This window comes from Balearica regulorum, chromosome 4 (genome assembly GCF_011004875.1).
Source record: "Balearica regulorum gibbericeps isolate bBalReg1 chromosome 4, bBalReg1.pri, whole genome shotgun sequence".
Taxonomy (NCBI): Eukaryota; Metazoa; Chordata; class Aves; order Gruiformes; family Gruidae; genus Balearica; species Balearica regulorum.
Window position 1 is genome coordinate 63,194,466 of NC_046187.1, and position 12,275 is coordinate 63,206,740.

Consider the following 12,275-nt stretch of genomic DNA (forward strand, 5'->3'; position numbering starts at 1 on the left):
GTGCAGGGGAAGTTGCTATTTTTGTTTTGCAACTCAAACTTTCAAAAATCTTCCTCTGAAGAGAATTATAGTAGAATACCAAAAAGCTAAACATAAATAAAAGCAAGATTTACATGCCAAGCTTTTTAAAAGAGCTTAAAGAGAGTAACTTTTTACTTTACCTCTGAAGATACTGTTTTAAATTACTTCAAACTGTTACAATCATATAGTTTCTTTTTTTGATATTTTTAAAATATATAATCCTTTCCTAAAACATAAAAACATTCTTTAAAATGGAATTAAACTTCATTTATACATGTAGTATGCATGTGAAGAGAGATTATGCTTTAAATTGGTCACATTTCTGCCATCTGGAGGAAGAAAAATGAAGAGCATATTCAATCTGCTGCTGTAAATGAGTATTTCTAAATTAATACATGGTAAGATTATATCAGTATCTTATTGTGAGTTATGCAGAGAACTGTTGACAATCAGAAATCAAAAAAGTTAGAGGAATTAGAGGAAAAACCCCATATATTAGCTAAAAAAGCCATAATAGCATATTTCCTTTGTAAACTCTCATAGTCCTGGTCCCAGGCTCAGTTTTAGAAGTCTGGCTTTTAATTCAGCAGTTGTCATTAATACCAAATACATGAATGGTAGTGGTAGGAGGGACCTGTATGCAATATTCCACCATCCTGATTGGATGGTGAATGACTTAACCAGAGTTACTTCATTCTTTTTTTAGAATGAAGTGCATATGTTTGTAGAAGAAAGCAGCTTGTAACGTACTGACCCGTTTCAGAACATAATGTGAAGTCCTCTCTGATAAAGAAACCCATAACTGAGTGCCTAGTTTTCTAATCTAGTGATTTAGGAAGATACAGTTACAAAATTTTGTATTTACTTGGAAATTATTTTAGCCACTGTTTAATAATAGAAGAGATAACCAGGAGGCTCAGCTGAAATCTCATTATTATAGGCTTGCAGCAGAGGGAAAAAACCAGCAGTGCTGGTAGTTGAGAAGAAACAGAGTTCTGCTAGTTGGCTGTAAATGCTCCAATGTTGTTCTTAATGTCATCTCTACTGTTATTTTACTGCCATTCTTTTTTACTAAATTATTATTTAGGATCAGTTTAGCTCAGAAATAACATTATTAGCTCCACTCCTTTTAGTAGGTCTGATTAAAAATGTCAGTGCAGTCAGTCAGAATTCCATTGACTTAGTGGGGAATAGGTCAAGGCTTTTGCTAGCCAGGCTAGGCACATTGAGTTTTCTCACATGTTTTAGAAGATTATTGTAAATCTTATGATTTTGTAGCTCTTGTTCTTGAAGTTCACGCCAATACGTGCTTGATATCTTGTTTCCTGTCACCAGTCTGGAAGCAGCAACCAGAATTCTCCTACAGTTTCCATTCTCCAATACTCACCGGCTACGTGTGACAATACATTTGTTCATGCTTGTACCAGCAGTGAGTTCTGAGGGATCTACAGCTGGATATCAACTAGGCCATGGGTAGTGTTGAAATCAGATGACGCTGGGTGCCTGAGGCATAATATCTTATGATCTTTCCCAAAGTGGTTTTTTCCAGGTGCCAAAGAAAACCAAATACATAAAAATCAAACTGACAATCTGATTAAATTATTTTGAAATGAGGTTGGTGAGTTAGTTAGGAATAACAAATTTACATTCTGATGAAAGAACAATTGAAGGAGTGGTGAAGAGACTGCTGACTCTAATTTAATTGTAAGCCTCAATTCAAGAACTCTTCTGTCCATGAAATCAGATTACCCGTCTTAACCTTAAAAACAGAGTGTATATCACTGTGACTTTTCTCAAAATGAACTGAAAGTTCCTCCTAATGTTCTGCTGTTCTTTGTGAATGCCAGATTTGTTCTTCTTTCCACCAGCGCATTTTTGAACTTTGCCAACTCTAGAGGTTTAAGAGTGATTAACCCAGAATTATAGGTAAAAGAAGTTTTTTTTTTTTATTCAGTCTGTTCTGAAAAATTACTTTTAATAGATTTTTCCACTGATCTTAGTTGAGCAAACTTGTTTTATTTTGTGCTGGAAGGGACTGAAGGGTGGTTTTGTTGTTTGTTTTCAGTGTTCATTACCATTATGGAAATGGAACGCAAGTAAATTGTAACTGCATCCAGAATTACTTCCCCTGGCTATTCTTGTTAGTAAATGAAAATGTCACTCCTTAGAAATTATTTGAAATACTGCCATGCTTTAACAGTCCAAGGTTCCATTTCATGCTTACTCCTTCAGTAATATTTTGACGGGTGGGTTCAGAAAACTTGAATGATGCTAAAGAGCTGTTGAATTCTGTTGGAGTTATCTACTATCTATTCTGGTCAAACAGTAATCATAGAATAACAGTCTGATAGGAACATCTGGGTGTCATTTGGTCCAATTACCTGCTTGAAGTTTGATCAGCTTCAAAGTCAGATCATATTGCTCCAGGTCATGTTCAGTCAAGCTTTGAGCATCTCCAAGGACAGAGATTACACAGCCTCTCTGGGCAGTGTGTCACCACTTTCATCAGAACTTTTTTCCTATATCTAATCAGAATTTTCCATGTTGCTGACAATGTCCATTGCCTCTCATCATTTCATGGTTCAGCTCCATAAAGAGCTTCATTCAGTTGTCTTTATACCATCCCAGTAGGGGATATCGATATAACAGTGAGATTTCTCCCATCTTTCTTTTCTTTTTAAAGAATGAACAAACCCAGCTTTTTCAGCCTGAGACATTATGTGCTTCAGCCTGCTAGTCATCCCAGAGTCTGTTAGACTCACTCCATCCAGTATGTCAGTGCCTTTCTTGTACTGGGGGAGCCTAAAATTGAAGACAGTTTTGCAGAGCTGGTCTCAGAGCTGAACAGAAGGGAATAACCAATTCACCTGCTCGCTGTGGCTTTGCTAGTACAGTGCTTGGGCTGCAGGCTACACTCCTGACTTCTGGTCAACTTTTGTCTACACTCAAGTGGTTCTCTTGTTTTCTTTCTAATCAGTCCAGTGCCTGCCTAGCCTGTATTTTTGCATGCGTGAGGTTATTCCATCCCAGATGCAGATCTTTTAACGTTTTCCATTGCTAAATTACGTGGTGTTTTATCAGCCAGTTCCTCTGGCTCACCAACATCCCTCTAACTATCCTCCAATCTATTGATCAGTTCCCTCCAGTCTATAGCATCAGCTGCAGACTTGCTTGAGGGCATTTTCTGTAATGTTCTTTGGGTTGTTGCAGAAGATAATAATAATAACTGAAACACACAGTTGTTCTAAATGCTATGCATATAAATATTTTAAGAAGAAAATGGTGCGTGCCTGTAAGCTGCTAACTTTTCTGTATATTCAGGCATACATGAAGTTTAAGTGTTCTATAGGATGGGTGACTGCATTTATAAAGGTCAGCCACAGTAGCAGGTAATTGTGGAAGAAAGCCAGGAACGTGGAACAAGAAATGGATGGTCGGGTTTGGGGCAGGGTGTAGTGGGGGGGGAAGACATTTCGTCTACAAGGTTCCTGTTGCTTCATCTGTGTTTCCTCTGCCATTCCCCCACCCTCACAAAATGAAGAGATAAGGTGAACTAATGTTAATTTTGTTTTTGTTGTCAGGACTTGACAGGAGCTGAGTTATATACACAGCCAGCTGATCTTTTGCATCCAGTAATTTATGCCACTGCCATGGTTTTGCTAATGTGCCTGTTGATGATCATAGTCAGTTACATTTACCATCACAGGTATGCATCAAAATTACTAGACTAAAAAAATCAGTTTCATAGTGCTTAGGACTACTTTATCTTTTTGATAGGAACATGATACAGTGATCTGTATTTGGGTTTTTTTATATAAAATTTGTTGATGCAAACTAACAGTTAAGTAGCTATTTCATCTGATCTCGAGTATGACAATTTAGCTCTCATAACCATGTATCTCTTTAATTCTTCACTTTTGCTTCATGATGAAAGAAGAGACCACTCAAGAATGATGGTAGAATTTAACAAACTGTTCAGCCTTTTACGTTTCTGTTGATGTGAAAGCTTGAAGCCTAAAATTTTTGAATCAGGCCCCAAATAGTTGTATAAAGCTAGTTAATAGGAGGGTGTTTTAATTTCTTGTGACGAATACCAGAGATTATATTTGATTACAAAGTATGTGGTAGTCAAACAATCATTAACAGTAATTATATCTCATTTATCACAAGTGTATCTTGCTAGTTTCTGAAAGACAATAATGCAGCTGTGTTTTACATTGTCTAATTTGTTTCTTTTAACAGTGTGATCAGGATCAGTGTAAAAAGCTGGCACATGCTAGTTAACCTGAGCTTTCATATTTTCCTGACTTGTGTGATGTTTATTGGAGGTGTAACTCAGACCAGCAATGCCAGCATTTGCCAAGCAGTAAGTAAACATGCAAACACTTGAAAAAATGAGTTACCAGTTTCATACTCCTATATATGTATATGTCCCCCTTGCCTGCTACAGAACAGTAATACTGTATGGGCATTTTCATCAGAATGCAAAATTTAGACAAATCAGTCTTTTTAACCTTAAAAGATTTCTCTTGTATTTTCATCCAGCCATGAAGATAAAACTAGTTCGTTACTTGAAAACTGGAAAAGTATTTCAGCAGTGCAACAAATTTTTTTTTGCCCAAAATGCTCTCTCAAAAAATAAGTTTTACCTATTAATTTTGGTTTTTGAGACTTAGTATGAAATTGTTGTATAGGCCTGTATGTGGCCTTTAGAAACCATGTGAAAACTGATTTCCACAGATACTAAAATATTTATTTCCATTTGCTCAGTATAACTTAAAGGGGGGGAGAGAGAAGTGTTTCAAGTCAAAACCTCATGCTTTCTCTAAACAAACATCACTAGTTTTATTGAGACTCCTCTCCTATAATGATTCGTTCTTCTAAGATTTGGCCATCTCTATTTCAGTTGCAGTGTTTCAGTCAAATAACAGTTGCTGCTTTGGAATGGTATCAGTGAAATTTTTTTAATGTTTTCTTTTTTTCCATCCAGTGATTCATAAAAGTTTCTAATCCCTCACCATAGCACTAGCTTGACAGTTCAATGTGTTGCAATAAAATGTCCCTGATCTTTCTCCTACAAATATAAAGAGAATACTAGGCTGTCTGCGTGCACGTGCATGTGTGTGCAGACGTATATATGGAGATGAGGAAATACTTTGACAAACTGTAATTTTTCTTCTTGCCTTCTTGGAGACAGTAATCCCATAAGAGAAATTCTGTGATATGGATGGGTTGTTTAAGAGTTGTGCTTTTACTGGTGATTGAAACTTGCAAAAAAATTACCCCCAGTCATCTTAACAAAAACTGAAATGTCACCTCTTTCATGCACGTGTGCTGTCATTTAAGGGATATATGAAACCTGCTTCTTGCAGTCATTTCATCTCTATGTTGGCTTGTAAGTAAGGAAATACAGGACAACCAGATTGTGCCTTGCCTTGACAAAACCCCAGGGACTTGGGAATTCCCAGAACTTCTTAAAAGAAAATAATGTTCAGTTTATAAAATAATGCAGATGCAAAAGGATCTGACAAACAACCATTTTCTTAACAGTAACACCCAGTCAGTCTGTGAGGCTGACTTTGCATTGATGTGTTTGGGCTGGTTAAATATCTGAAATATGATGCTTTCTTTTTTTTGCATTATGTTAAAGTCGCTGTCTGTATTTTGCTGCCTGCTGTGTAGTTGCCATAATATGATTAGCTTGCTGTTCCCTTGTTTCAATTTGAGTAATATCTGTAACACCAGACATTTTAAAGCTAAGTGTTTCGTAAAATACAGTTTCCTAAACTGTATGATTGATATGTAATCTTAAAATGTTAGCCAGCAAAGTTCTTCTTGCATTATTAAGGTCTCCTTCCACTAGAGGCAACTGTGGCTGTGTAGCCTTTCCACACTCAACTGATACGAAGATGGGTTTGCATAACATATTTTGGTTTTTTGAAAACCACAATGACTTGGGATTTAGAACAGTCATAGTAAAATAAGAGGGTTTTTTCTTCTCTTGAACTGAACTTTTGAAAATTCAGGCTTTATGCAAGTTGTGTACTAAATAATTACTTTTTTTAACTTGGTAGAAAGGAAATGCTTGGAGGTTCATTTTTTATTTTCATTTTTTTTAAGGTTGGGATAATTCTCCATTATTCCACTCTTGCGACAGTACTGTGGCTGGGAGTGACATCTCGTAATATTTACAAGCAAGTAACCAAAAAAGCAAAAAGATGTCAAGATCCTGATGAGCCACCTCCTCCACCTAGGCCAATGCTGAGGTGAGCCTATTGTCTGTTTCTGCAACTTATTATTTCCCAGGTCGCTGTGCTTACATTCTGACCACAAAATATAATGGGTCGCTACTGGTTGTTTTTTGCAAGTGCCTTTCATAAAACATTTTCTTCCCACGTCCATAAAGTCCCTTTGAGATTTTTCTTTTCCTCAGCATTATGTTAAGGAGGATGAGGTGAAGGACAATTTGTCTTAGCATATTACTGTTGCAATGCTATGTTCCTGATTTGTAAATTAAGAAATTGGTAGTGTTGCAGTATCACCACTGGGGCTTTGATTAGGACTGTAGATAGCAACACTTCCCATTAAATTATCAGAAGAAAGAATATGGAGAACTGTGTTATCACATAATTAACAAACACTGCAGTATAAATAAATAAAGAATAATACATTTTCCAAAGATTGCTTACAAATAACTTGAAAAATAGGTGTCGCTCATTATCAAACGAAATAGAGTTCTTTGTGAAGCATTCCTCTTAGAATTTTTATTTCAGAAATCACTGAAATGGGACAAACTAATTATCTGTGAAATTCACCCTATGTGGAATATTTTTAATAGAAAACATTATCATACTTTGTTCATGTAGCTTTCTGAGCCTCTGGATATTAATTAAAAACTGCTAAGCTGAAATTCTCCACAAGGTGGCAGAAGTTGATTAACTTTGATTAGTTATAGGCAACTATTTAGAAAGCTTGATTTTAAAGTATAGACTGCAGAAAATCAGAAATGCTTTTCTGAATATCATCAACTAAAACTTGCAGTACTATACACAAGCATATAGAAATACTGAATTGATAAGTTAGGAAGTAGAGGTTTTAATATTTATACCACTTAAGTGCTGTCTTTGCTTTCCTTAACTTTTACTATTTTTCTTTTAAGAGAAAGCAAATCTGTTGGATTCACGGTAGGATATCATGCCCATCACCAACTGTGTGCCTTCCAGCAGGGTATTGGGTAGCCTTTTTAACATCTGTTGTGATTTCCTCCCCCATCCTTTATTATTTGTCATGGAGTTCTTGCTTTGGGAAACGTTCCAGTAAAATTACCAGCCTCATGGGCTCAGCTCTGCATAAACATAAACGTGTACATACCATTTCAGATCTGGACAACCTCATCTGTGACAATGGCAGTAACTCTGGAGACAAGTATCAGAACAGAGCAAACATGCTTCATGTTTCTCAGATTTTCTCAGTGTCCAACTTCTTGCAGATTAGGGATTTCCTCAGTCAGATAGATGTGTGATGTTTTTGCATGGAACAGCTATAGAAGGATTTTTTTTTTTCATTCAGTTGTCTTTTAAACTTACGTTCAAAACAAAACTACCCATAGTGGCATAGGGCAAAGAGTTTTGTGCAAGTTTCTTGCTCGTTTAGAAGTGGTCACCTACGGTTATCAGGCTGCCTGTTTTATGAATTTAGAGAGGCAAAACAACTGATTCTCTGTTTGCCTCCATGCTGTTTATATTTCCCCTCCACATACCTTTTCAGAATTACAAAGGGTCTTTGGGAACAGAAAAAAAAGCCCTGATAAATGTATGTAGGTACACATTTTTCTCCTTACTTGCCATACGTAAATTATTCTGCTTTATGTTGTTTGGGTTTAAAGAAGTCCACCTTACAGATAATAGGTAGACATGATGTTTACACGGATCTTCAGTTCTTGTAGATGTCTTCTGAGGGTGGACTTCATACCTGTTAAGTTTCCTTCCCCTCTAGCATAGATAAGCTTTATTCTTTATTTTGGGAAATTCATTGCATGTAAGACAGTTTTGTTGGTGGTGATGATACTCAGGCAGTGTGTTAATGAGACTTTCTCACAGGCGATGAACAAGATGAAAAAAGACTTTCAAATGAATCTGGTGTTCTTCAGAAAGCCACTATAGACATCAGAGGGGAGATTTGCCGTGACACTCAGTGGCCATGTTATAGGGCAGCACTTGGCATTGGTTCAGATTTCTTAACTGCTAAAAACTTGACGCCAAGTATGTTGCATTGCCATGCCAGGCAAGAGGGTGTAAAAATAACTGAGGTCCTCAGCTGCAAACCACAAGAAGGAAATGGAGTTTGTCGTGCAGAAACGGTGTTTTGTTCAGCAGACTCTAAAGAAGACAAAAGGAAACAATTTCAATTTTTTTTTTTTTACATAAAAGACCTGCTTTTCAAAGAACCTTGCTGAAGATCTTAATGATGGGATACTTCATGTAAAGCACGAAATAAAATAAAATTGCAAATATTTGTCTTTTGTAATTTAAAATAAATACAAATATTTTTATTACTATAATACAAATACTAGGTGAATGTTCTATTTGTAAATAGTGACATGTTGTATTTCTTTTTTTTTTCTGTTACCATCGTAACACCTCTTGCACACCTATGTCATTACGTTTGTTTTTCTCTTGTTGATCTAACTTAAGGAAAAGTTTCAGCTTGTACAGTGTTCTGCCCCAAAATCTTAATATCACTGCATCTCCTCTAGCATGCTTTGGATGTTTTTTAGTTCTTATTCTGTTCATACAGTTCCTTCCTGCATGATCGTTTTGTTTTTTAATTTGGGCTCTTAGGAATTGCTAAAGACTTAGATACGGCAACAAACAAGTGTGCTTTTGTGTGTATGTGTGTTGGTACTTGGTATCTTGGTATGGTTCAAGGCCAGCTGTAAACATGTTTCTTTGATAGAGCAGACTGAACGATGGCTGCAAACTCCATGTTGCTTTGCTCTCCCACCAGTAACAATTTGCCTTGTGTAGAACCAGCTTCACTTATCTGTTCATGTGTGAGTAGTGGTGCATCTTTGAGACAGTGATTTAGTAATTTGTAGTAAAAGATAAATAGAGCAAAATCTGCCACAAAGATCTGTTTCATCTGGCCAGCTTCTGATTGCCACTTCAAGATATGGAATAAACCAATGACAGAATTTGATCTTTGTAGGATTCAGCAACTAAGTAATATATTTAGTGTACCTAGATTTCCAGGAAGGGCTTAAATTTATTTTGGACTGTTCTGTGTCTCAAGTGAGACAGCAGTAACTTCTGGTGAATAATCTGAAATGCAGTGGAAAGGTCCAGGACGATTGGAATAGGTGTCTCTTGTTGACAAAGCAAACTACCCATCTGTATGTCACAGTAGTAGTTTTCACTGCATGTTCTGATCTGAATTTGGACTGGTTTAACATGAGATGCAGGACAGAGTGCCATTTATTTTTCAGTGGTTTTTCAGTAATTATTGATCTGTCACTAATGAATTCAATGTGAATTCACAGAAATTGTAATGAAAAGTTGGTTACTCTAACAACATATGCCCTCATCCTTGTGAAGGCATAGTTTTTATTAACGCCACCACAGGGAAGCAGGAGGTATATACTATGAAATTATAGACTCCATTAAAAATAAAAAACACCACCCCCTAAACCCCTTCACACACAAAAAGCCAAGCAACAAGAGTTCTTTTGGCTGATCTCCTGGATGTAGTGTCCATAATATTAGGCAAGTTCATCCCTGGAACAAGAGACATACCACTTACTAGTTTCCTTCTAAGTTTCTGTATTCTCTTCCAGCAGTTTACAACTTTTGACTGCCAGCTTTTGCTGCTTCCTTCTAACTGTGTATACGTTCATTTGGTGCCTGCGAGGGAGATGAGCAGCTGTGAGAGAGAGGTGGTTTACAACAGGAGGAAAAAAGTTGCAGTGAGGAAATCTTTGAAAAAATTGATTTTGCCAAAGCCCAAACATGATTCACTCTATTTTCTTCAAGAACTTGCACGCATTTCCAGAATCCTGGAAAGCTCTCATTTCCTTCATGGTGACTGAATAAAATCCATTGCCATTAAGCAGCCACTGATATACTGGCTTTACTTTTCAGGTTCTACCTTATTGGTGGAGGCATCCCTATCATAGTTTGTGGAATAACAGCAGCAGCAAACATCCGGAATTATGGCAGCAGACCTAATGCTCCTTAGTAAGTACCACAGAACTGAGAGCTCTGTCATAAGATTTCACAGGTTTGCTTTTCGAAGTACTCATTGCAATTAGTTCTGATTCTTCCAGAAAATGTAACACAGCCAAGATCATTGTAAAGTACCGTTATGAATTGATAAAGCATAAGTGACTTGTGAGAAGACATTAATTTTGATTCTTTGGTTTGTTTCTTTTTTCCAGTTGCTGGATGACTTGGGAACCTAGCTTAGGAGCATTTTATGGACCAGCTAGCTTTATAATTTTCATAAACTGTATGTATTTTCTCAGCATATTCATACAACTAAAACGTCACCCTGAACGTAAATATGAACTTAAGGAACCCATTGAGGAACAGCAGCGCCTGGCCACCAATGAACATGGTGAACTGGCTCATCAAGATTCGTTGTCGGTGTCACTAGTTTCCACATCTGCTTTGGAGAATGAGCACAGTTTTCAAGCGCAGCTGCTGGGAGCCGGGCTCACTTTGCTTTTGTATGTTGCTCTGTGGATCTTCGGAGCTCTCTCAGTTTCCCTGTATTATCCCATGGACCTGATCTTCAGCTGTTTTTTCGGGGCAACATGTTTAAGCCTCAGTGCCTTTCTTATGGTTCACCATTGCATTAACAGGGAAGATGTCCGGCATGCTTGGATAACGACTTGCTGCCCTGGAAGGAGTACGTACTCAGTGCAAGTAAATGTTCAGCCCTCCAGTTCCAGCGGAACCAATGGAGAGGCCCCTAAGTGCACCAACAGTAGTGCAGAATCTTCATGCACAAATAAAAGTGCATCGAGCCTAAAAAATTCTTCTCAAGGCTGTAAACTAACTAACTTACAAGCTGCAGCAGCTCAGTGCCACCCTACTTCTCTGCCACTGAACACAGGTCCTCAACTTGATAACAGTCTCACTGAACATTCAGTGGATAATGATATCAAAATGCATGTAGCTCCCTTAGAGGTACAGTTTCGGACAAACGGACACCCAAGTCGGCATCATAAGAATAGAAGCAAGGGACACCGTGCTAGCAGGCTTGCAGTATTGAGGGAATATGCGTATGATGTTCCCACAAGTGTGGAAGGAAGTGTGCAAAACGGCTTACCTAAAAGTCGACAAAGCAACGGCGAAGGGCATTCAAGGAGCCGAAGAGCCTATTTGGCATACAGAGAACGTCAGTATAACCAATCCCAACAAGACAGCAGTGATGCTTGCAGTACACTTCCAAAAAGTAGCAGAAATACTGAAAAAACAATAGCTACCAACAACAAAAAAGATATTCTGAGGAAACCAATAGCGGTTGAACTCGAAAATCAACAAAAATCTTACGGCTTAAATTTAGCCATTCAGAATGGACCACTTAAAAGCAGTGGACAGGATGGGCCCTTGCTCACTGCCGACAGTACTGGTAATATTAGAACTGGGTTGTGGAAACACGAAACTACTGTGTAGCATTATAATTCATTGCGGGATGATTCCATATGAACTGTGATTACACATTCCTTAAAGCTATTAACACTCTTAAAAGACTGTTTACAAACTCTAGGTACTTTATGCAGGGAGGGAACAAAGATAATCTGCCAAGCAAAAGATTGTACGCATTATTGTCTTTGCTGTTCTTACAAAGATGAACTTTTGGTATTTTGTGAATTTTTTCGAAGTGTCAGTCTTGAGAGGTGCAGAACATAACTTTGTACATTTTTATTTTTTACCTGTAGCCCTGCAGATGTGTCCACAACACATTTCAAATTTGTATTTAAATGTATAATAAATAGTATTTTCCCCAGCAGCCCAATGTTGCACTTGTTGGGTCTTTTAAAGATTGTTGCACTGAATGTCGTCTTGATTTTACTACTTCAGTATCTGAAACTTAGGAGTTCCAATTACTAAAGAAAATATTTGGTGTCTGAAGGAGACAATACAAATCGATCAATTATTTGCGTAAGGCCTAGAATTTGTTTGAAATGAAGAAGCTACGCTTTAAAGAGATTTTTAGTATACAGGCACCTTGTTTACTCCAAAATCATTGTC

At 37.3% G+C, this 12,275-nt stretch overlaps 1 protein-coding gene across 2 annotated transcripts in view; it reads left to right on the plus strand.

Moving 5' to 3' along the window:
• The window catches only part of ADGRA3 (adhesion G protein-coupled receptor A3), a 61,628-nt gene extending 49,594 nt beyond the window's left edge, over positions 1-12,034 (plus strand). The window contains exons 15-19 of one of the 2 annotated variants that reach the window (XM_075752402.1): positions 3,603-3,727; positions 4,264-4,387; positions 6,142-6,287; positions 10,158-10,253; positions 10,454-12,034. In XM_075752402.1, coding sequence (XP_075608517.1) covers positions 3,603-3,727; positions 4,264-4,387; positions 6,142-6,287; positions 10,158-10,253; positions 10,454-11,696 — 1,734 coding nt within the window. In that variant the 3' untranslated portion in view covers positions 11,697-12,034. The remainder of the gene's footprint in view (positions 1-3,602; positions 3,728-4,263; positions 4,388-6,141; positions 6,288-10,157; positions 10,254-10,453) is intronic. The other variant, XM_075752403.1, reaches the window with a different exon arrangement.
• The last annotated feature ends 241 nt before the right edge of the window (positions 12,035-12,275 follow it).